The 26,840-nt window shown below is 39.5% G+C and overlaps 1 protein-coding gene across 2 annotated transcripts in view; it reads left to right on the top strand.

The window, feature by feature from the left end:
* The window catches only part of pav (pavarotti), a 277,353-nt gene that overhangs the window by 146,273 nt on the left and 104,240 nt on the right, over nt 1–26,840 (top strand). For both annotated transcript variants that reach the window (XM_067145761.2, XM_067145760.2), the window contains exon 9: nt 9,318–9,448. In XM_067145761.2, coding sequence (XP_067001862.2) covers nt 9,318–9,448 — 131 coding nt within the window. The remainder of the gene's footprint in view (nt 1–9,317; nt 9,449–26,840) is intronic.

Here is a 26,840-nt window from a genome sequence, read left to right as displayed (position 1 = left end):
GAGCCGTGTGTAAGACGGTGTGACAGGGTCAGAGTAACGAAGTCCACAGATAAATCTTACACAAGCATTCTGAGCACACTGTAATTTCCTTCGCCGGTCTACTCCTAGGTTGTTCTAAACTATATCGCAATAATCAAAATGATGTAATGTGAGTGATTCAACAAGAATTTTCTTTAGTTTAAAAGGGAAAGTGAATTTGAATTTACTGAGACAGTGTAGCGTTCCATATATTTTTCTACACTCAGATATAGTTTGGGCAGACCAGGACAGATGTTCGTCAAATATTATACCAAGATTTCTTACATTTTGGCTATACTGTATGGGAGAACCACTTATGGACAACTGTGGTAATGCTGTTAGGCTGAGTTTACAAAGTAATTTAGGGTAACCAATAATTATTACCTAGGATTTTGATGGATTTAATTTTAATCCGTGATTTTTGGCCCATATATCTATAGTCATAAAGTCTTCATTCAGGTGAAGTGTTTCTGAGTGTAGGTTTTCGGGTTTGCTGTGTGTATATATATATATATCTGTAAGTCATCTGCGTATAAGTGGTATTTACAGTGTTTTAATCCGGAAGTTATGTCATTTATATACAAAGAGAAAAATAGGAGGCCCCGTACAGATCCTTGTTGTATTCCTACGTCAGCCGTTCGCCAATTTGAATATTCATTGTTATTATTAAGTACACACTGCTGGCGGCCGGTGAGGTAGGAACTGATCCACTGGAGTGCACTCGCAGAGAAATTTAAACTATTTAATTTGGATGTAAGTATGTCTCTGTCAACAGTGTCGAAAGCTTTACTAAAGTCCAATACTGCTAGAACTGTCAGTTATTTGTTGTCCATAGCTTGCCTTATGTCATACGTCACATGTGTTAATGCACTGCAAGTGCTTTGTCTCGGTCTAAAGCTGGACTGGTGGATGTCGAGGAGATTGTGTTGATTAAGATAGTTGGTAATCTGCTTGTGAACTATGAATTCTAAAGCTTTTGACAATATGCATAAGATGCTAATCGGCCGATAGTCGCCGACATCTTTCGCCAATCTTATTTTCGGAAGTAGGCGAACAATGGCCATTTTCCATATTTCCGAATAAGTCCCCTGTTGCAGTGAATAATTAAAGATATTCACCAATAGATAAATGATGAGGTGGAGAATTTTCATGAGCATTTCATGGCCTATATTATCTATGCCCTTGGCCTTGGTCTTGATGCGTTTTATTGAGTCACTCGCCTTGTGACATGACTGAAGTAAAATTTATCTGTGTGTGGTGATGGTGTATTATCATATGTATTAATTGTTTTCTCTTTCACTACCGGATTAATTCCCGTTGGCGAGATGAAATGGTCGTTTAATTCATCTATGTTAAACATTTAGTTCATCAGATTTCTGGTTATTGATGCCAAATATATTTCATAGATTTCCACATCGTCGCAGGGCGTATGTCAGGTCGAATCAAGTTATGGGCATAACGTAGTCTAGCGCTTCGAATTTTAGAGGTCGATTTATTGCGCAGTGTTTTATAAGTCTGATGGTTCACTTCCATTGGGTAGTGCTTGTATCCTCTATGAGCAGCGTCTCGTTTAGCCATTAAGTGGCAAATTTCGTCATCTATCCACGGTTTAGGAGTTCTGGAACCTTTTCCCGTACGCACTGGGGCGTGCCGATTGTAGAGTTGCATCACTAGGTTATTAAATGTTGAAACCATTTCCTCTACATTATTGGAGCGATTTATCTCCAGCCACGGCACGGAAAGAGCATCTTATTCTAATTTATCTGCGTCAATTCGTTTGAGGTCCCTGAATGATAATATTTTCATCCTCGGTTTAGAGCTTTGTAATTGGTAGGACAGGTAGATTATGTCATGTCCTGATAGTCCCGGGGCTGATGTTTGTCCATGGCACAGGAGTTTCGCTGAATTGTTTGTTATTATCAGATCGAGAAGGGTGTGACTGCAGTAGTGTGGTGGGTTGGTCGTAGGGGTGAAATTGTCATGTTACATGCTTCGAAAATATTACGGAACTGTCGAGTTGAGGCTGCGGTACTGTCTAACAAATTTGTGTTGAAGTCTCCTATTATAATAACGTGTTCATATTCTGGCAGAAGGTTTAGTATTTCAGTCTCAAGGTCGGTCATATATCCTACTTTCGGAGGCTTGTAAACAACTCCCAGCAAGCATTTTGCTCTAAACAGTGTTATCTCTACAAACAAAATCTCCGGTTTACGTTCATACTGTGAAAGTGAATGGCTAATTACTTGAGGGTTGAGATCTCTGGCAACATAAGCAGCCACCACCACCACCACCACCATCTTTACCCTTGCGGTCATTTCGTAGAAGGATGTACCCGTCCATGTCAACAGCTGAGCTGGGGCATTTGCTGCTCAGCCTCGTTTCAGACATAAGAATTGCATGGAACTGGTACGAAGAAAACAGGTTATGCATTTCATCCATGCGTGTTTGGGAGAGCAAAGACTGCACACTACAGTGACAAACATTAAGAGCTCTTGGAAAGCGTTTCACGGTTTCCTTTAAAATAGTAGCGGCTGAAAGAGGACATGGGTTTGCTCTAGCAGCTATGTGTGTGAAGAGACCAGTCATTGGAACAGGGGGTAAGGGGATGGAATTAAAAGAATGCGCTTAGGCCTGCTGTCGTCAGAAGCATATCCTTGTGGTGTTAAAAGGTATGCCCACTTCGGAACAGAAAATTAAAACTAAAACAGAACTAACGAGAGGGCTACGGTTAAATACAGTTCAAGCAATACTGATTACTGTAAAAATAAAAGACAATGCAAAGTTAATAACAGTGACAGAACACACTACAGACAAATTATACAAGGTAAATCACACAGATGAGTCCAATTTTAAATTAGAGGGTTCTAACTAGCGATATTATACTTGAAAAACAGATACCTGATATACCGGTAGTAAAAGATGTGATAGGGAGTGTGTTATGGGAGATTGAGTGAATGGGCGGGAAGGAGAGGTGGGGGGGAGGAGACAAAGAGAGAACAAGAGCTAGAGAGGAGAAAGAAAAAGTGAAAGTTAACTATAGTGAATTCTTACTATGAAAGCAAGGGAAGACAATATTTCGGTACTCACATTAAAAGCGAATGTAGTTCTGTATTGATGTGGTGATGGGTAGTGATGTTTGCAGATTACAATCTAGGAATATCACATATGTGGTTGATACTACGCCTTGTACCATTTGCCAACTTAATTATGACAGTGATGGCTGCCTTCAGAATTGCTAGATGAGTTGCAGTCAAGTCTTCCCATATCGTGGTAGGTGTTCCTTTCAGTTGGTGCTTCCATGTGAAAACCTCTTGCCTGGAGCGGAAGGACGTGAACTTCACAATGATGGGCCGAGGTTTTCCAGGCACCTTCGGTCCTACCCTGTGGCTTCTATAAATTTCAGTTTTGGGTACCTTGGCCTCCAGTTTATTGCAGAGGCTCATAACAGTATCGTCTGTGTTCTCACCCTCACTTTCAGCAATATCAAACAGCTGTAAACTTGACCTCCTTTGGTACTGTTGCAGGGAGTCGAACTTCGCCTCAACTTCATCTTTGAGATGTTTTATTTCTTTTTCGCGGCACTCAAGTTTTTTGTTTAGATCATTCACCAATTCGGCATTGAGCTGGAGACTACACTCAAGTTTTCACCACAATTTCTGTCACTTGTCTCGCCACTGCACTTACAATACTGTCCACAAGGCGTATAGAACTACAGAACGACATTCGCTTTTAATGTGAGTACCGAAATATTGTCTTCCCTTGCTTTCATAGTAGGAATTCACTATAGTTAACTTTCACTTTTTCTTTCTCCTTTCTGGGCTCGTCCAGTACCTTTCTCACCACCTGTGCTATTTTGTTGCACCACTGCTGGTACTACCACTGTTAGCTTTATTAGGATGATGACCCATTTTTAATATAATTCTGATATACACAACAATATCGATTAAAAACTGGTCTCAACTTGAACCGTGGCACAAGTTCCACAGATCTGCACTTTTCCACACCACACACTGCTTCCATGAGCAGACACAGCAACTTGGCATTATTCATGCTTGCAAATGTCAGAATCTATAAAATTCACTTAGCATTCGCCATTAGCCACATTACGTATGGGACCTGTTTTGGTTATGCTGCACTCTGGTGACAACCTTTGACAGATACACACCCATTTCGCTTTTTCTACCCAGTCACAATGTTCTTTTCTTGTAATGGCTGAAATATATAAAATATTTTGGAGACATCCAGGTTTACAAAATCGGAAACAACTCTTGCTGAACTACAGCATGTTCCATCCGAAACAACAGATAAAATTTTGCACAAGATCCAAATAATTTTTATACAATCAAATGAATACGAGTTTTTAAAACAGTCAGTTTAAAATGTTCTGGGTAAGTCCACGTTTATGAAATTGAAACAATTCTTCTAAATCCAAACATAATAAAATTTTATGCAAAATTAAAATAATTGTTTTTATACAATAAAATGAGAAAGTCCCAGTGAATTCCCACTGTTGTCTTCCCGCAGTTACAGAAAGAAGAAATCTTGAGGTGATAAAATATTTAAGGTGGAAAGTCCTGAAGTGAAAGTTTCACTGCATGACTGATGTCTAATCAGAGGTAATTATTACATATTGCCCACTTTCACCATCTTGTTGCTTTTCTCCTTATCAGTTCTTATTCTCCAGTTTTCTATGTTTCTATATACTGCATAAAATTGTTCTTGCTATTTCTCATTCTTTTCCCAAATCATATCCTTAATCATCATCAGCAGTAAAGAAGACATAACACTGTCTTGCTCCTGTTTAAATCTCAAACCTTCTTGTTTTGCTCACTTCAGTCTCGATACAATTACAGCATTTAAAATGCATGGCACTACCACTTTTGCTGCCATTCATATCCCTCCTGTGCATCCTATGCTTTTCCATATTTTACATTATAATGAAAATGTTAGCAAATTGTTGGTCTCCCACTTCCAAAACCAAACCGCTTGTTTTGAAGTTGCATTTCTGCCTTTTCTCTAATTTGTCTTTCTGTTGTTCTTTCCATAATTTTGGCTACATGGGATGTAATTTGTGGCCTTCTCTCTCTCTTCTCTTTCTGACCAAAAACATCACACACCATGAAGAAATTTTCTGTTTGCTGCAAAACTCAGCATACAGTTACACTGCAAGTGATAAATATCATTATTGATCTGTATTGAAGATATTATATGTAGGATGCTAAAAAGTTTATTATGTCACCTATTCAATACATTAGAAATTTTAAACATTTAGGAATTTATTATTATTTTCATATGAGACATGTTTCGCCCTTCCTTGAGGGAATCATCAGTCATAAATCAGGCATAAATCAGGTACCTGATTTGTAATTAAAATGCAAATACTAAGATACAATTGCCAATTTTGTTTATAGGATATTTCTCTATCACATGGTGGAAAAAGTGACGATTCAAAACATGTGGAAACAAAGAAGCACCGAGGAAACGTCAAGTGTATTGACAGTAATGAAAATGAAATGAAAATCCACAGCCTGTTTCCAGTCATTTGACCGGATCAGGAATGGAATGAATGAAGGCCCCATCTAGGGGCAAGGATAGGAATTGTGGCAGCTGCCGAAGCCTGACAGTAATAAAATAAATTTTACTGTTAAAAATGAAGGTGATGGGTGATAAATGCCGAATGCTTGTTTACGTCATTCATTTTGGAGCATAATTTGCCACTTAATTGTGCAGATCATGCAAGTCACATTTTCAGAAAAATGTTCCTGGACAGTGATATTGCAAAGAAATACGGCTGTGTAAGAACAAAAACTTCTGCAATTATTGGAGAAATGGCAAAGATAAAGAAAGAAGAAATAGTAGAAACTTCGAAGAAATGGCTATTTTCTGTTTCAACTGATGGAAGTAACAAAGGAATTTATAACCTATATCCCACAGTTATTACTGTATATAATCAGAATAGACAAAAAATTGAAAGCTGCTTTTTGTCTGTCCCTAACTTGAAAGGTGACTCAACTGATGTGAACATAGGTGCCATTCTTCTCAACACTGTGAAAGAGCACAATATTCCACTTAATAACTGTTTAGCCTTATATTGTGCTAATTCACCGGTAATGGTTAGAATGAAGAATGGAGTTGCTGGTATGCAGAAACATGCCTGATCTCTATGTTGTTGGTTGTCCTTGCCGTTTGTTAAATTTGGATGCAGAAAAGGGAGCATCATGCTTGCCGTTCAGGATTGATGATTATTTGTTGGACATATACTATTTTCTGCAAAGAAGTACTAAGGAGAAAGATAAACTGAAACAATTTCAGGAAATGTACAATGTTGAGACAAGGAAAGTTTTAAAGCATATGTGCACCCGTTGGCTTTCTGTGGGCAAATGTTTATCCAGGTTATTGGAACAGTGGCAGCCTTTGCCCAGTTTGCTCAATTATGAAGTGAATTCTGCAAGACAGGTCAGCTTGGAAGTCTCGAAACTTGCCATATTCCAAAGTCAAAACAAACATCAGTAGAGGGTGCTGCCCCTTCAAGGAAAAGAACTAATGAATCACCAGTCCCATGTTCTTCTACACCTAAAACAACTAAACGGGATTCCTTCATTGTGCAGTCTGTCTCGTGAAGAAAGATTTTTATGTTCCTGTCATCATATTTAAATAAGGCTTTGTCTGTTTTTATCAAATGTTATACCTACATTTGATAAACTAAATGTAATTTTACAGTAAAGTGTGCCTCACATCTATTTACTGCAAGATCTGCTGCTAGACGGACACATTAAGGAATTTGGTACGACCCTAAGTGGTCTAATCCTCCTCTTTTGGAATTCGATTACCACAGCAGGGGAAATCACAAGAATGATTGTGACTTGGTCATTGGTAGTTGCACTTCCCAATTCGTAGAGCATCTGAAGTATGACGAGAAGGAGAAATTTTTCTCATCAGTTCGAAAGTACTTCACTGCCGTATGTGACAACATTGTCCACAAGTTTCCATAGAAGAATGAAATGCTGAAGAATGCAACAGTTGCACGAATTACATCTGCATCTGAGCCTTCATTTCTTCTGTGATGTATTTTGTGGCCAAGTTTCCAGTGTTACTGAATGCAGATGCAGGTGAAGAGCATGAAGCCATGGATGAATTACAGTCCCAGTTCTGTGCATTTCAGATAGATGATACACCAGATGAGATCTTAATGGAAGAAAGAATTGATGTGCATTGGTCGATAGTGGGGAAAATTAAGAAGTGGCGATGGAAGCCTAAAATATGATAGATAAGTTTGCATTATTCTGGGTATTTTAACAATCCCTCACAGTAATGCTGAATGTGAGAGAATATTTAGTCAGGTGACTAAATTTCAGGTCATCTGTTGGTGATGAACTTGGAGAGGTTGTTGACAGTAAAGTCAAGGCTACAGGGCAACTGCTTTCAACAAACCTTTGACAGAGGGTTTCTCAGACAGGCAAAATCTGTCACTGCTGCTTCTTTTAATCAACAGCAATTTTCTACTGATCGAGAAGCTTCTGTAAATCAGTAAGATGAAAGGAAGGCAGGCCTGCGATGCCATACATAAAACCAAACCAAACCCCATGGGACTACAGCCCTTGAAGGGCCTTGGCCTACCAAACTACCGCTGCTCAGCTCGAAGGCCTGCAGATTATGAGGTGTCGTGGTCAGCACGACGAATCCTCTCAGCTGTTATTCTTGGCTTTCTAGACCGGGGCCGCTATCTCACCGTCGGATAGCTCCTCAATTCTAATCACATAGGGTGAGTGGACCTCAAACCAGCCCTCAGGTCCAGGTAAAAATCCCTGACCTGGCCGGGAATTGAACCCGGGGCCTCCGGGTAAGAGGCACGCACGCTACCCCTACAGCACGGGGCTGGCCCCATACCATACATGTTCTTATACATTTTCTGGTGTTGTGTATTTAGGTATCACTGAATACGAATACAGTGGAATCTCGATTCTCCGTTTTTGGAGGGACCACAAAAAAGAAGCGTACAACATGGGGAAATGGGAAATCCGGGAATGAATTAAAACCAACAGTTTGGATAAACATCACAGAAATGAAATATGTATAATTATAATCTTACAAACACTGCTAAACCAAACCAAACTACATCCCCAATGGGCCTTTGCCTGACATTGCTTTTTTTTACTCTTGGGATGGGTGTACTGAAAAATACGATTTTTATTAATTCTTATACAGTCAAACCTCGATAGGACAATATCCAGGGGACCTTAAAATGAATATTGTTATAGCAGGCTTATTGTTATAATGAGGTTTTGTTAAATAGTAACTACTAAAGTACTGTACCTACTGTACCGAAAAGTGCAGTATATACAGTACTCTTCTGACGGAAAGATCGTTAAAATACAATTAATGAAACACATTTCGTTACGTGTCTGAAAGTTAGAATCGCCAAGCAACTTAGCGAAATTTAAGGCTTTTTGACATATCAAGGGGCCATTAATTGGAATGTTCTGCACACGCATCTCATTAAACCACCACAGTGTAGCACTGTCCACATTGTCAGCCGCAGCCATCTTCATTCTTTTTCTTGTACCACCTAGAAAACTTTCCTCAATTTCTTTCCATTTTTTTAAGGAACATAGCTAACGTCGATTGTGCAAGTCCATACTTCCTCGCCATGTCTACCTGTTTCATCCCGTTATCAGTGTCTTTGATAACTTCCAGTTTAGTCTCTAAGTTTATCTGCTTCCGAGTTCCAGCCATTGTCCAAATCTCATTAGCCAAGTCCAAAACGTATTTATCACCTTAAAAACATTTACCGATTGCACATGGGTATCACGTAAATAAACTTCGTACGAGCTCAACACCACACTCCTGACTGCAACTCAAACTCAATAATGTACAGACTACAACAATTAACACTGTTTCAAACACAGGAGCTCTTTGACTCTTGCTGCTTGCTGCTGAGCGCAGCTTGCCGCAGCTATTCGCTACCTGCTTACTGCCAGCAAAGTATTTACGGAAGCTTCTAAGAATACAGAGCTGAAGATCGAGAGGTTTAACAAACAATACGAACTGTTATGGTCAGATTCTTACAAGCAGAAAATAGTAAGATCCTCGAAACTTTGTCTTTGTTATAACAGGGTGTTAACTAAAATTACTTCATCGTTCTAATGAGGGATAATTAACATAGTAAATATAGGAAATCTGCCGGGACCATATAAAATGATTGCTGTACCCGGGTTTATCGTTGTATCAGTAATCGTTCTACGGAGGTTTGACTGTATCATAGCCATGATAAAGGTTTTAATTTTTTGTTCCTTTTTCAGCTTAGGCCCACCATTCCCATCAATGGAAATGACCAGTGCTGAAAATGAAGAGATCCTCCAGAATCTCATTGTGTATTTGGAGCACAGATTAAACAAACGGCAGGAACTTCTAAGTGACTTACCTAGGAAACGTAAGTTGTTATCTTCTACTATATAATTCCAAAGCTTACGGAAAATTAAGAAACAACTATGCATCTATAATGATGCAAAATATCTCTTTTGATTCATCCATGATTTCCCATTTGTACACCAGGCAAATTATGGCCACAGCCGCTTCCTTCCCACTCCTAGTCCTTTGCTGTCCCATGGTCACCATAAGATCTGTGTCGGTGCGACATAAAGCCTATTTAAAAAAATAATTCCAACTTTATCTTTATGTTGTGGTTATTCCTACTTGTAAAAAAACATTCACATTTTTTCATCTAGTAATGTAATTCCATGCCATCTCCTAAGTCTTCTGAGCCCTAACTTTTCTTCATTTTTGTAATGCTGCCCTTTTGTCAGAAATTGCCCAGAACAAATCAAGCTACTTCTTTGGATGTTTTCCCGTTCTCAAATCAAGTAATCCTGGTGATGATCCCACACACTGAAACCATACTGTTATATGGTCTTAACTTGAGACTTATACAGGGTGTATCAGAACTACACCGACAAAAAACCAGGGTTGCTTTTCATGTTATGTTGAGAATGATGGTGCAATTGGATTGGCCGAGAAAATTTTTCTTTTCTGGAAAAATGAGGTTGCTTTGTTGCTTCCAGGCGCGCGATTCAAATTGACGGACTCGCCTTATTTACTGTGACAAAGTACAGGCCACTACCATGCTTCAGGTAAGAGAAGGGGTGGGAAGATAAGTGGGGTGTATAATGCTCCTTATGTATGCACATGTATCCTCGTTCGACTCGCACAGGATTGTCCTTGTCTCTTACAAGCAATATCCTTAATTCATTTATTAAACAGTCGTAATTGCACACACAGTTCAAGAACACACTGTAATTAAGACACACTTTTCAGTCAAGGAATGGACCAGATCATTTCTCCTCTCATCTGTTGGTCGCAGTAACGTTCTGTATTATTTAACCAGTTTGAAAATGCAACACTGCCGCCCCATGATTGTGTATTCCTTCATTCACAACATTGTAAATAGAATTAAATACTGAATGAAGGAAACAATACGCTCAATGGTTTGATTACAATAGATGTTCAGTATGACTCCTCCTGCTTCAGTGCACAGTTCACAACAGTGTAGTAGTGACCTTTCGACTCTGTTCAGGATGTGTGGTGTGTTGCAGATGACATGGAAAGCTGCCTGTAGTTAATCTTCTCTTTCTGTGGGGTTCACATAGTAGTCAATTGGTGCAGAACAAACGGTATACTGCGTTCTGAGGCTGGGAAGTGACTATGCGATACGAACTAGAAACTTGTGCTTTCGCACCGAGCATTACATCTGTCTCCCACCTTCCCTTCCCTTCCCTTCCCTTCCCTTTCCTCCTCTGACGAATAGCAACAGGCAGCGGCTGGCTCTCTGGCATAGCAATGGCAAGTTTGTGAATTTGAATGATGTGCCCGGATGTAACCTCATTTTCTCAGAAAGAAAGATTTTCTCCACCAATCCCACTGCACCATCATTCTTAATGCATACCTGCCCAAATTCCCGATTTAGTCGGGAGACGACAGTTTTTCACGCCTCCCGATTATTCTATTGTTTCTCCCGATTTTAGCTTAATTTTTGGTGAATTTCAAACATTTGTTTTCATTTCCCACCATTTTAGCATTGAATGCCAGTGGCCAGCAGTCCTTCGCTCATTGGCTGCTTTCAAATCAAATATTGACATTTTTTTAATACGAGAAATGTATGCGAATGTGCGATGTTTATTGAAACCTGTATATCGCAACACTTATATCAATTGTAAATCTCTCCTTCTTCCCTGCTATGTTCGTGTTCGTTCACATCAGTCTAGTTTGTTCTAGAGATTAGTTGCAGTTGCTAGATTTGGAGTCTATTTTAGTAATTTAGTGGCAGAATTTCAAAGAGAGCGACTAGTGACTTTTCTAGAGGTTTTACAAGCCATTTGGAGACAATTCTGGCGAATGTTAATTTACTACTTGATAAAAAGAGCATTGCGCTTCGCATAATCGTGCGGACGCGTGATGCAGCATATTAATGTATGCATTTGCTAAGTAATGACATCTGAGTGCATGACTAATTCACACATGTGGAGCATGAGTTCATACTGTTTTAAGATGGCTTATCACAGACCGATCATCTCACTCACATACAGTTCTTCCTGTGAGGGAATGGAGATGTGTAATTTTTGGCTTGTAGTCTCGTATAACAACAGTCGGGCTTTGAGACAATGTGTTATAATTAGATCTCGGATTTTAGGCAAAAGCCTATTTTGTTCCTTAAGATATAACTTACAATGAAGTTGTATTTACATGTTTCATGTATTTATAAGGTTAGAAACGGTGGTCCTATAGTGCCTAAAAATGCCTAAATTGGTGTTAGAACCTATTTTTGCCTATATTCCTATAATTGCTATATTTTATCCCTAAATCAATTAAAAACGCTTTTAATTTAGTTGAAGAAACTTAAATATTTGCAGAATCATTTTCAATATCTTGAATAATATTTTCTTGATATATATATTTTTTTTTTTTTATTTTTTATTTTTTTAAGACAAAATAAGCTGTAAACCAATTACCACTCCCCAGAAGTCCTTAAGAACCTCCCGCTGTGAATACTCACTTTATCTCTTAGTCTATGTGTCACGAGGTGGGGGACAGTGTCCATTGACCTGCTGGAAACGAAATTCTTCATTCCATTCTGTGAGAAACTTTCAGTGCGGCTGTTTGCTCAGTGTGTGCATTATGCCGAAAGTGGTAGCTTCCAAGAATCCTTAATTAAACAGTGGTTGCAGGAGTTTCCCCATTTCATGTCGGATGGAAAAATTATATTCTGCGACGTTTGCAGCAAAAAGGTAAGTGAAATTTGTTTTATATTTCACTCTGAAGTACATACTTTGGTGTGAGAGTCGTACTTAATACATAGGCATTCTATCTCTCTGTTGTATTATATTTTATACATTTTATACATCAATTCAGTGTACATACACTAAACGAAGTATAACAGTAAATATGATTGGGGATTGTAGCGCGTCCCAGTCCCTCAATTTTTTGTTTATAGAATCGTTAAAAACTGGCCAAGTTTGTGTGGTACTGTAACGTCTATTCATTTCGGAGAAAGGCACATTTTCAAGCAGGTTTTAGAAGAGGAATAATAGTACAAACATATTGAAAAATGAAAATAATATCATGCTGCCGGAGGGAACCTAAAAATACGAGGTGGAAATTGTAAGAAAATTAGATATGCACTTTTATCAGTTGTAGGAAGTGTATGACAGATTATACACATTGTAAATATATACAGCAATGATTTTTTATTTTTTATAAGCATACAGTAAATGTAGGGAGGAAAGAACACAGAATTCAGCCATGTGCGGGCATCAGTACTGGTAGTAACAAAAAATGTTGGCCAACATAACCCAAACAAACATAACAAAACAGGAAAAGAAATGAATTAAATTCACCTCTACTGTGTTCGGCTTCTTTGTTGAATGGTCAGCATAGTCGCCTTCGGTTCAAAGGGCGCCAGGTTCAATTCCCAGCCGGATTGGAGATTTAAACCTTAAATGGTTATTTCCCCTGGCTCGGGGACTGTGTATTTGTACTGTCCGAAACATTCCTGAAACTCGCACACAATACTATCGCCCACTACAAAGCACGCAGTTTCTTGTACACGGCATATGCCGTCCACCCTCGTTGGAGGGTCTGTCTAACAAAGGCTGGACCAGGATAGGAATAGTCACATGGAATTATTACGTCTACTGCATCACTTAAAGGTCCAGGGTGCATGCCTACTGGAGGGATCGGGAAGCGCTACAAAGCCGTATGAATTTGAATAGTCTTCTGTGCATGTTTTCATCTGGCCTATATACTTGCACGGTTTACACAATATTTGCGACTATTTATAGTTGTTGTTGTTGTTGTTTCTAGGTGTTGAAAGGCGATCGCATCATAGTCAACATGTCCAGGAGATTAAACATCAGGAAAATCTGCAAAGAAAATCAAATCTTAAACAAAGATTATTAAGAACAGATTCACTAAATAAGGGAATCAAAGACGAATTCCATGCGGTGTTATGCAGAGCTCTTGTGTCGGCAAATATTCCCTTCAACTCCCTTGAAAATCCTTCCTTCAAAAGTTTTTAACAAAAATATTGTCATCGCAACATTCCATCTGAATCAACTTTAAGAAAAAACTGCCTGGACACACTTTACGAAGACAGTCAGGCAGATAAGGGAAGATATAGGAGATACATCTGGATCTCTGTCGAGGAGACTACTGACACTCTAGGTCGTTATATTGCCCACTTGATAGTCGGAAAATTAGATACCAACACGCCATGTTCGCCATATTTGATCTGCAGCAGACAGTTGACTAAAACCTATCAGGAGACAGTTGCTCAGTTTGTAAATAAAGGTCTCAAGGTACTTTTCCCCAATATCATGGACGAAAATAAGGTGTTTCTGATATTTACTAATGCAGCCGCCTACTGATTGCTGCTGTTACGTTGCTGAAAGTATTTTACCCCATTAATGCATGCCATCAACTTGATTCACAGTTTAAACCTTTCAAATACCATGGAAAAAGCTATTTCCGAAATGTATCCAAAAAGGTGCATTTACATTATTCAAATAATGCACTTGAATAAATCACTGGCAAACATCACCTCACGCAACGAAAGGAAAAAAAACACGAATCAAAGATGAGGACAAATTTTGCTGGCTTCCCTAAGCAGATGCTTTCTTTTTGGGATTACTGTACTGTTTGCATTTTTTAGATGCCTTGTACTTGCACGGAAAGTGCCTTACGCCCTTAAAACATCGTGGCTTATCAAATTTTTCCTGTGAGGAGGGGAGGAATTCTCTTGCTTCTGTGTGCATTGCAACACAGTACAATGACCCCCACCCCTGTGCAGTTTCCCGGCTGGCACTTCTCTCCTTTAAAACCATAAGTCCAGTTGGGCTCAGCATTAAAAAATGCAGTTTCATCGGCATTGACAATATTGTTCGGTGCATACGATTTGATTATATGAGCCACGCTTTTTTGCCAGCTTAACAGAAGTGTAATAGATGGCTATAACTTGAAAACAGTATTCTTTAAGCCATGGGTAAATAATGCCAATATCGAGCTCGAATGATGATGATGATTATTATTATTATGATTATTATTATTATTATTATTATTATTATTATTATTATTATTATTATTATTATTATTACTTGTGAGGTATGGCTATGAAGTGTTTACATCCACTTATTAGTGTTACCGTGGTTTGGTGGATCAGCAGAGGTGAAAGAAGGTGCGGGGGTGAACAGGTCTCAGAATACGAAATTAAAGTTAAGATAAAATTTAACAAGGTTATATTTTCTTAGCAAAATCAAGAAATAACAAGAATGGCAGGTACAGAGTAGCAAGGTAACAAATGTACAATTACAGTGTTCACAGGATTTGGGCTTCGAGCCCCGGACTCACAATTCTTGAGCAGTTAGCCCAACTTTACGATATACACAATTCAACAAAGGGGCAGAAGACCCCTATCATGCCCAGGAGCACTTGCTCCCAATTACACAGTAAAGCCTCCTCGAGGTGCGCAGAAACAAAATTTAGGAAAGAGCTACCTGCTCTTGAGTTTGAGCCTATCAAAGGCCACACCAAACTCCACTTTCAAGTGGTCCTCGAAGGACATGAAAACAGGGGTAAAAATACCCAACCTACTGAGGCCTATTAAGTAAAGAAACAGGTCAATTATATGGCCTCTAAAATACCAACTTGAGAGGAGGCGTACTTGCACTCCTAATACACTTTATATAAAACCTACTTGGTACTAGGCCGTTACTGCAAGGGCTAATCCCATACTAAAGAGGTGACTTTTAGGAGGAAACAATGTACATTACGTTAAGGCAGAAACGGTTGTGAAAATAAGTTCACCTCATTGCAATATGAGTGGGAGCTCAAGAGGGTTAAGCACTCTCTATCCCAATTTATAGTTTAAACAGATAGAATTGATACCAAGTGTCTTTACATTTTAAGGGAAAGTTACATGGTAAAAGGCTTCGGACCTGCCCCGAGAGTTAAACTGCTGAGCTAGCAAGAAAAGAAGTTATTAAACGGCCATTACCTTGTGGATGAACTGCTGCCCGAAGAAAGAGGCGCTTCCCGCCCCCTGCTACGTACTTTACACACTGAAAGATGTTACTGAAGTGGCCTGGAGACCCGAAAATCAGCAGTTTATATACTCTCGCGGAAAGTTCGAGGCGTTTCAGGAATGAGAACACCCTCCCACAAGAATTTTATTGGCTAGGGTTAAGCAACATATCCAAGTTGGAGAAGATACACCTGATTGGTCATAAATTAATTAAAGAAATTCGGGATTGGCTAAATTCAAACCAAGGGGAAAGAAAGGGTTAATATTGCGAACTTAAACAATGACTGAAAGAAATTTAACAAAGAACAAACTTATGAATACCAAATTTCTTCAAAAACATAGTTCTTTCACTTCGCACCAGGGTGCATAATTGTATTTCTTCAGTAGTGCCATGTAGAAAAGAATGTCCACACTTCTTACTTCAGGCAAAACAAAAATACATCGAAAATGACCCAGTTCAGAAACTTCAAAATTTCCAAGTAGTGATATCATCTGAGAAACTTGAAAATTAACACAGTAGATAAAGTTCCGGCTTCCTCCAGTAGAGGAGTTTCAACTGGCGCAAAGTTCGAATTAGCGACGTGGAGGTGTACCACCCGGTACAATTAGTATTAGTATTATTTACTATAGTATTATTTGTGAGGTTGTGTCATGAAACATGGTGCTATTTATACTAGTTTAGTTAATGTAAGAACCTGTAATTAATTGTGTATAATTTATTAGTACCTGTATATATGATGTATAATCCACAGTAACATTGTGCAACACACTGTAACATCCTGAATAACATATCTTGGACACTATATGGTTTCAGAATGTTCTTTTACATTATAACTAGGCTTTAGGCACCTAGAATTTACGAGATATCCTAGAAGCCTGGCCAGGCAACCTATATAAAGAGACAGTCTCGATGGTGGAGTGGAGTTATTGTTTAACAGGAGTTGTTCTTGTGAATTTATATTGTGCTGACATGCTAATGTGGCATTCAGCAGTCAACTGTTCAAGACGGCAGTTGTAATCTTCTGATGTTTCCGTAGTAGTGTTTTGTTTGTGATGGCAGTTGATTAGGTTATGTGTGTTTAACTTGTAAATAATTGTAAATAAAATCCGTGTACGCAAGTAACAGCATTTTATGTATGCCTTTGTGAATACATCAAGCTATTGGCATTGTTTGCAGCTTCTGCTTCTCCGCACACTGCCTGCTACATGATATTGTGGTGTGCCCTAAAATTCCGAATACAAAGAATTAAGATTTTACTCGAAATTAGCAAATATGAAACAAACTGTAGAGACACCAAAGTGAGTGAAAGTACGGAAAGCTACCCCAGCACGTTCCGGAAGACTCATTCTATCATGACGCAAATAGATTTTTAATTTAAATTACTCTTTAAAATACTATTTTTAAAACATGTAAAGGCAGTCGTGAAGTAAGTCTGATTTTTGGTAATTGGACCGACATTGTTCTTCGAATTACAAATTATCTTTATTTTGAATTAAACCGTTTAAATAACATGCAAAACCATACCTCATGTTTCCTGGAACGAGTGCTTCTTTGAATTACGCGGGATTTTGAATTAACCGATTTTGAATTATCGAGGTTCTGCTGTACTGTGTATAGCGGTAGCCATAATTGGCAGCTTTTACTTGTCTAAATAAAATATCTGCAAGATACGAAATAAATCTATGAAGTTTCATATTCATTAAAACCTTGTTCAGACATTTCTGCAGGGGACAAGGAAAAAGAAAGTGTTAAGTGAGAAAACATACTACTGAATATATGAATAAAACTATCCAACAGGAATATGAAAATGCTAGGTACGATTTTTTCCGACATGGCACTTTACATCATCTATCATTATCATCATGGATAGAATTCTATATAATATCAAAGAGAGGATGATGGGCGAGCAAGTAAAGTCTATGCTCTTTGCTGATGACATTGTAGTTTGGGGAGATAATGAACAGGAAGTACAGGCACAAGTTGATTTATGGAATGAGGAGATCAATTTTGGAATGAAGATTAGTACTGCGAAAAGCAAGACTGCGATCATGGCGAGAGGTAACAGAAAATCCAGGGAAGTGATAAAAATAGGAAATGAACCTCTTGACGTAGTTAAAAATTTTAAGTATTTGGGCAGCATGATTTCACAAGATGGAAATTTATGCTTGTTGTTTTAAAGGGCCTAACATCGAGGGTCATCGGCCCCTAAGATGGAAATTTGGATGGAGAAATTGATTTAAGAATACAGAAGTCTGCAAGTTTCTACCAGTGTGAGAGACATTGTATGAAACAAAGATGTGCCAATGAAGTGCAAGGAGGTTTTATACTCGTCCTATTACAAACCTATACTGACCTATGCTTCAGCAGCCTGGACGTTGACTAAGCGTAACCAAAGTAAGATACAAGCAGCTCAAATTAAGTTCTTGAGGAGCGTACAGGGAAAGGCAAAACAAGATTGGATAAGAAACGAGGAAATAAGAAGCAGCGTGGAAGTGTGTAAACTTCAAGAAGATATTGATATAGCAAAGCTAAAAGGGTTTGGACACATGATGAGAATGCCAGGTGAGAGAATACCAAAGAGAACATTCATGGATACAGTGACTGGAAAGAGGCCTAGGGGACGGCCTTAGGATGAGATGGAGGAGCTCTCTTGTGGACTGAATTGCAAATAGAGGAGTCGATAGCAATAAAGTACTAGAAGAGGAATGGTGGAAAGATCGAGTAAGGTTAAGGGCTTTGGTACACTACCCTACCCAGAGAGAATGGATGAAGGAGATACGCGGGTACAGTGAAAATGATATCTACAATTCTAAAGATGAGAGAAAAGTATTAAAGAGTGCGTCAAAATACAAGAGAACAAATATGAAAATGTTTTCCGCTGGGGCTTAAAGTAACAAGTATACTGAAAGGTGTAATAAACAAGAGACAACACATCTGAAAACATGTATACTGGGGCCAATAAAACTATTGGAAGTATTATTGCAGATCACACTCTTTCTAAAACAAATGTTAGTAGAAGCTTTTTTTTTTTTTTTTAAGCATTAATTTTTGATCACACTTTTACACAATGAACCTCCCGATGGTATCACCACCTTGACGAGGGCAAAATACATTTTGCCGGGTGTTTTGGAGGCTTGCGTGTTCAAACGATCCTTAGAGCTATGCCGGCGGGAGCATATGCTCCTGGTAGGGCCACCCAAGCCGGACAGGTCTAAGGTGATGATCCAGACTAAGAGTGATACCCTGGTCCTCCAGGTTGGGGGTTGGTACGTGGGGCTAACAACTCCACTACCACAAAACTACGTATTGTTCAGAAACCAAATCAAGATAACCAGACGGTCCCAAACTTACGACGACTGAAGCACACTAAATGGCAACGATACGGATATATTGGAACATGGAATGTGAGAAGTATCTTGCAGGCCGGGGCTAGTAGAAAATTGGAGGAGGAATTACTTAAATATCAGATAGATGTGGCAGCATTACAGGAGATAAGATGGAAGGCAATCGAGGTGACAGATCTACAGCACTATATTTTGTTCAATAGTGGGGAGGAAGAAAATAGAATAGGAACAGGGTTTATGGTCAAGAAATCGGTCAGTCATAATGTGATTGAATATGAAGCAATAAGCCCCAGACTATGCCGGTTAAGATTGAGAGGGAGATTTGCCAACATATCACTAATTAGTGTCCATGCCCCACCAGAGGATGCTGATGAAGAAGAGAAAGAACATTTCTATGAAAAAATGGATTAAGTATATGACAAGTTGCCCAAGTATGATGTTAAAGTTGTCCTAGGGGATTATAATGCCAAAGTAGGCAAAGAGAAAGAAAACCACCCAGTGGCAGGATATCATAGTAAACACCAAGAATCAAATGAAAACGGGTGGAAATTGATTGACTTTGCCTTTAGCAAGGAGCTGGTGATTAAGAGCACATGTTTTCCCCATAAGGAGATCCATAAAGAGATATCACTGGACGGTCTGACAAAGAACCAGATAGACCATGTGCTGATAGATGCGCGACATGCCTCCAATATAATGGATGTGAGAAGAATGCGTGGTGCAGACAGTGATTCAGATCACATATTGGTGAGGATCAAGTTCCAAGAAAGACTGGCAATTAAACCCAGGGACAGAGCTGAGCAGAGTAAGATCTATAATGTAGAACTGTTAAGGGATGAGAAGGGGGAAGAGTATAGAGACCGGCTGCAAAGAAAGCTACAGATGGGCAGAAACGAAGATGTGGACATCAACACAATGTGAGAGGAAACCAAGCTAGCAATAATTACAACGGCGCAGGAAGTACTTGGAGAGAGAAGGAAACAGAGTAGAAATAAATATGACAAAGAAGTGAATAAGGTTCTGGAAGAGAGAAATCTTGCCCGACAAAGAATGCTACAGAGACCCCACTCGAAATAATATGGCAGTTTTTAAAGAGAAACGGAGAATAGCAAAGACATTGATAAGGAAGAAGAAAAGAATAGAAGGGAGAGAGTGGATGAAATGCAGAAGAATTTTGAAAACAAACAAGGCAGAAAATTCTTCCATGGGGTTGGACAAGTAGAGAAGGGATATCAACCCAGAGTGAATATGCTTAAGGATGAGACTGATAGACTCATTGTTGGGAAAGAACGAATTCTGGAAAAATGGACAAAACATTTTGAAACATTACTTTCTGTCAGACCAATAAATGAAGAAAGAGAAGGATCAGACCGTATGGAAACTTCAGAGAGAGATGAGGAGGGTAAATATGGAGATGAGTGTGAGGAAGAAGAGAGGGATGAGAATGGAGATGAGGATGAAGACGATATGGGATCACCATCGATTGAAGAAATAAGATATATTATAAAACAACTGAAGAGCAGTAAACCGGGCGAGTTGGCCGTGCGCGTAGAGGCGCGCGGCTGTGAGCTTGCATCCGGGAGATAGTAGGTTCGAATCCCACTATCGGCAGCCCTGAAAATGGTTTTCCGTGGTTTCCCATTTTCACACCAGGCAAATGCTGGGGCTGTACCTTAATTAAGGCCACGGCCGCTTCCTTCCAACTCCTAGGCCTTTCCTATCCCATCGTCGCCATAAGACCTATCTGTGTCGGTGCGACGTAAAGCCCCTAGCAAGAAAGAAGAGCAGTAAAGCCCCAGGGAATCACCTCATAACAGCAGAAATGGTAAAACATGGAGGAGAAGTGTTGGTGAAGAAAATACATGAGATAATTAAAAAGGTATGGGAAACAGGTACAATGCCGGAGGACTGGACACTAGCAAATATATATCCTATACATAAGAAGCGGTCACGCATGCAATGCAAGAATTATCGAGGTATATCCTTACTGGGTATAGTATACAAAATCCTCTCTACAGCCATAACTAAGAGAGTTAGTAGTAGAGCAGAAAGAATTATAGGGGAGCACCAAGCTGGTTTCGGACCTGGGAGATCAACGATGGACCATATTTTCACCATGAGGATGACTCTGGAAAAGACATATGAATACAACGTTCGACTAGGGCATTTTTTTATAGATTTTAAACGAGCCTATGACAAAGTTAAGAGATCTACATTGTGGGAAACAATGAAGGAGTTTAAATTCCCATAGAAGTTAATAAAATTGACTAAGATGACCCTGGAGAACAGCAGAAGTCAGGTAAAAGTGCACGGAAGTCTGTCAAGATCTTTCAGAACCGAAGAAGGCCTAAGGCAGGGAGACCCCTTATCACCAGTGTTATTTAATCTAGTGTTGGAGAAAGCTGTAAGATCAGTAACTACTAATCCGGGTGGTAATATTTACAATAGTCAGATCCAAATTTTGGCTTATGCAGATGATGTGGTGATATCTGCTAGAAGTAACGAGGCACAACTGCATTGAGGGAGCTGAAAGATACGGCTGGGTCCTTGGGCTTGGGGATAAGTGAGGCTAAATCTAAATATATGGTAACGGAGAGAAATGGAAGGAACACTGAAAAACTCCAAGTGGATGGTTACACCTTTGAAGCAGTAGATAGCTACACATATCTTGGCTCAGTAATAACATCAGAAAATAAAGTTGAGACAGATATTGTAAATCGAATTAAGGCTGCCAACAGATCCTACAGGGCACTGTATCCCCTTCTGAGAAGTAAAAACTTAAGCACGAAATTAAAACTGACTCTCTACAAAACAATAATTAAACCAGTGCTTATGTATGGGAGTGAGGCATGGGTATTGACTAAGGCCACAGAGAGGAGATTAAATGTGTGGGAAAGTACTGAGGAAGATATTTGGACCGGTGAAGGAGGGAGATTTATGGGGAATCAGAACAAATGAAGAAATAAGATTATTGTATAAGGAGCCGGACTTGGTGACATCAATCAAAATGAGACGAATTGGATGGCTGGGGCATGTACAACGGATGGAGGAGGGAAGACTTCCAAGGAAAGCACTGACAGGATACCCTGGGGGCAGGAGAAGGAGAGGTTGGCCCCGGATGAGATGGCTGGAGGATGTGGAGACTGATCTGAGGACCGTTGGAGTCAGGAGGTGGCATAGGCGTGCTGAAGACCGGGACGACTGGAGAGCTGTGGTCAAGGAGGCCAAGGTCCTTAAAGGACCGTAGAGCCATGGAGTAAGTAAGTAAGTAAGTTTACACAATGAATTGGAGGTTACACTTGACCATGTGTGACCAGGAGGAATCACTTTGGCCACCATTTTGAAATCAACAAAACTTCGACCAACTCGAGTGATCAAGACAAAACTAGGTACGTCCACTTTCTGACTGATTTTTAATTTTGTGTTCATTAGTAAGGAATTTCACGACTGACCGTATCCATAACTAGGCTATCACAAGACGGGGTTCGGGTGTAAAACATGGTAAGAGACAGTTTTGGCGATATTGAGATATTGAATATAAAACGTGGCATCTGATCTGCTTTGAAAGGAGCAGTTATTTTTTCGGTATCTCAACAGATGGTAGCAGTATACAGACTCATTTCTCATGAAAACTCCTAAACAGTGCATGTAAAACATGGTATGTGAAACAAAATGGCTGCTAGCAGAAAGTTGGAGTTTGATAGGGAAGAGGAAATGTGCTATACTGCAATGCTTGAACAGCTTCTAGTGAGTGATTAAGACTGTGGTGTTTCTGATAACGATCTAGCCTATTAAGCAGAGGAAAATGGAAATGAACACAACTCTGTTAATATAAAAAATGAGGTAAGATTTTATAACCTCACTTTTCCAGTTTGCAAGTATATGATGGTATCTACTGCAGTTGTTGTACATGTATTGAGGTATCTACTGTAGATACCATGTTATTCTTGCATGTTGTGACCATACAGTATTACATTCTGAAAAGGGATAGATTGCACAAAATTTTGTGCAGGTTTGAAATTAAAGTTTTTATTGTGAAAATATATATTTTAATTATAAATTTGTTGTTTGTAAATGTTTATTTTTCTGGGATGATCCTGTCACTGATGACATGGACACTAGAGGAGAAAGATGTGGCAGAAAAAGAAACAGGGGTTTGAATCAGTAACAAAAAAGTTGAGATGATTGCAACTTAGTTCTACATTATGTGCAGAAATGAGGAAAGAGGCCAGAGAGGAACGGTCATCAACCGGGTCCTGGCTGTAACTGCAAGAAAGCATGCTTTCAGATATTCAGTGAAGACGATAGAATGGACATTTTTGAGAACTTTTTGCATACGGGGAATTATGATTTTCAGAATGTCTGTCTTCATGGTTGCATACAAGTACTAGACACCAAGAGAAGTCTGTATGAAGTCCCTGTGAATATGTATTTTCCCCTACAGAATGGAAATATGTTTTGACCAAGTGTCAGAAAAAGAATCCAATGTTTGTGCACCAAATGACCCTAGATGAGTTCTTAAAGATTTCACACATGCAGTTGAAATTTCAATCAGATTACATTAAGATCTTCCAGAGACAAATTTAAAGTCAGAAATGCTGTGAATCTGTAGTTTTTAACTTCAGATCCAGGAATAATGCACGTATCAGAATCACATAGTGGAGAAATGGGACCAGTAGTTCTTGTCTGGTGCGTCCACGCTGCAGGGGTGGGTATCCTCCACATCAGTAGGCCGGTGAGAAGGAGAGCTAAATTCAGGCAGGGACACAGTCTCACGGGGTATCAAGTGGAACCCATCCCCAGGGTTATGGGTGAAGACCTTAACAGCATCTTAGACTGAGAAGGAGACCTTCGAAATGGCGAAGATGGTGGATGAGGCAACCCATTCTCTCTGGGGAACATTAGAAGAGGAAACCACTGCGTTGTAGAGAAGAGGGATCTTCAAAGGCTAAAGGAGTAAACCCTGAAAGAAAATTCTCAGGTGTGTTAGGTTTAGCAGGTCGGCAGATAAGTAAATTTCTACTTGCTTTCAACTAGAATACTAGCCTCGGATGGAAGTTTAAAAATGGAAATGGAATTGATAAGTCTCTGGCTACAGTTGCACAGTATGATGGCAGTACTGGTGTTCATGCAAGTGTTAGATCAGAGAACAAAACCAGATTTGGAACTAAATATTTTAACAATGAATGATAAGGAAAATGAATTGATTGACTTAATGGAGAGGCGGAAACTCGACATTCTGGGATTAAGTGAAGTAAAATGGAAAGTGAAAGGAATGAAGAAACTAAGAAAGGGTAGAAATACGTGGAGAATTGTCCATTTTTTACTTCCAGAGAGGTACACAACGCGACCATGCTGACAACATTCTATAACACCGCGACTCAAACAATGATAAATGCTTAACCTATATAGCACTACGTGCAAACACAAAATTATTAACCTCCAGGTATTTTGAGTTTCCACGTAAAATCACCTAGCGACTCAAATACATCTTTATCAGTATTGAAAATCACCATTGCAAGCAGGCTCAAACAATTATTTCACAATTATTACTTTAAACTCAACCGCATTCACATACAACCTATGCATGGCCGCTAATTAAAACCTGCCTTAAGGTCTGAGTATTGTAGTCTGTCTTGGTTAGTGCTCCAGTTGTTCTCCTTGGCCGACTGTACTGCGATGACGTCATGTTCCTTAGTAGTAGCGCTGTGCTGTGCAGGTCTCCACTCACCTTGGTTTGGTTCTACTAACATTTGTTATTCATGTACAGCCATGACTGGTTAGGACGTTTTTGCGGGGACTGATAAAAGTAACGTTGAGGTTTGAACATAAAAATAAATACGATGAAAAGAAACAAGTGTTTACAATTGTCATTAATGAAATAAATAAAGAAATAATACATTCTAAGAACACCAACATAGTAAAATGTCAAGGAAAAAACGTTCTTAGAAATGCAAACTATACACATCACTTACAATCATGTTTAAAGTTGTCACAGGAAAGTCCAACATCTGGGCGATTTGCAAGTTTCGTGTGTGGTTTAGTATCCACTTTCTCAATAAACTTTAACTTTTTCATCATCTATAAATTGTCTAGCTCTCTTCTTCTCCATACCTGAATGTCCTGCAAACCACTTTGCGTAAGTACAGAAGGCCTAATTTGTGTACGTTGTTACACAATTCATTTACATATGTAAAATTAAGCCCCAGTATGTCAGCTGTATACATAAGTACAGTCGGCCAAGACGGCGCTTTTCCGCTGACTCTTACACCCACACAGCGGGTCTAGTTATGTAAAACTCCCCGTGTTTTCCTGTGGATCCTTTTCAACACACTTATCAGTGTGGGTAATAAATATGGACCATCATAGTATTTGTTTACCTTCAACACTTAAGAAAATACAGAAATAGTTCAAGGATGCTGTGTCCTTCACATTTCGTTAGAGGAGGAGATGGGTGAAATTTTGAGGATACTTTCTCAATGAATGTAAACCTACAATATGTTTTCCAGTCCTTGACCGGGTCAGGCATGTAATGAATGAAGCATATATAGGCTATTAGTACGATAGGGTCGCCACTCCCAAAGTGATTTCTTAATGACTGATAAATGCTATGAAATGAGAATGGAGAGTGTTGCTGGAATGAAAAACCTGTCCCGCCTCCACTTTGTCCAGCACAAATCTCACATGGAGGGACCGGGATTTGAACCACGGTATCCAGCGGTGAGAGGCCGACACACTACCGTCTGAGACACGGAGGCTCACTTTCTCAATAACGGGTCTAAATGATATCACGCTTTCCCGAACACAAGACCATTGGTATTTCCAACATTATTCAGTTCTCAATGTCTATTTTGGGTTCCATAACAACCACTGTAAATTACACAGGAAAAGGAAAAAAAGGCACACTAATAACTTTTTGAAATTGAAAATGAGAAATAATACCGATATGTCAAATGGGTGAGACCGGGCCTACTTTTGTTTATCGTCTGAATCCATTTCTACTTCCTTGTAGGTATACTATCGGGTTCTAATACAAGTCGCAGTACTGCTGTCGCGATCACGATCAGTCCGCTGTGTATGATGACATGCACAAAAACTAATGTTCAATAAGTAACTGTGGGCGTGAGACTGCGACACCACGGACTGCCTGCTCAAACATTTCTTCCACCCTTTGTTGCTCTCCGCCTCCGCATCATCTGAAAGATTCCATATGAACAATCAGTTCCCAGTTTAGGCCTAGGCAGACCGGCAGCTAAGCGCGGAAGTGGGTCGAAACCGTGCCGTCTGAAAGAGGCCTCATGAATGTAAAATTAAGCACCAACACGTCAGGCGCAAAGAGAATAAGGCTGGCTTGGGACTGACACTCTCTGCAGCTGCAGGCCGACATGCAACCACACTCTGGGGCCACGAAATTAAGTTCTCTACCAAATCCTTACCCAGGCCAATCAGTTGAGCAGCTCGTCTTCTCTCTCCCAATTCTTCCCAGCCCAAACTTTGCAACATTTCTGTAATGCTACTCTTTTGTCAGAAATCACCCAGAACAAATCGAGCTGCTTTTCTTTGGATTTTTTCTAGTTCTTGAATCAGGTAATCCTGGTGAGGGGCCCATACACTGGAACCATACTCTAGTTGGGGTCTTACCAGAGATGTATATGCCCTCTTCTTTACATCCTTACTACAACCACTAAACACCCTCATAACCATGTGCAGAGATCTGTACCCTTTATTTACAATCCCATTTGTGATTACCCCAAAGAAGAACTTTCCTTATATTAACACCTAGATACTTATAATGATCCCCAAAAGGAACTTTCACCCCATCAACGCAATAATTAAAACTGAGAGGACTTTTCCTATTTGTAAAACTCACAACCTGACTTTTAACCCCGTTTATCAACATGCCATTGCC

This window comes from Anabrus simplex, chromosome 4 (genome assembly GCF_040414725.1).
Source record: "Anabrus simplex isolate iqAnaSimp1 chromosome 4, ASM4041472v1, whole genome shotgun sequence".
Lineage (NCBI taxonomy): Eukaryota > Metazoa > Arthropoda > Insecta > Orthoptera > Tettigoniidae > Anabrus > Anabrus simplex.
The sequence above is the reverse complement of the archived record's forward strand: the minus strand, read 5'-3'. Positions and strand labels throughout refer to the sequence as shown.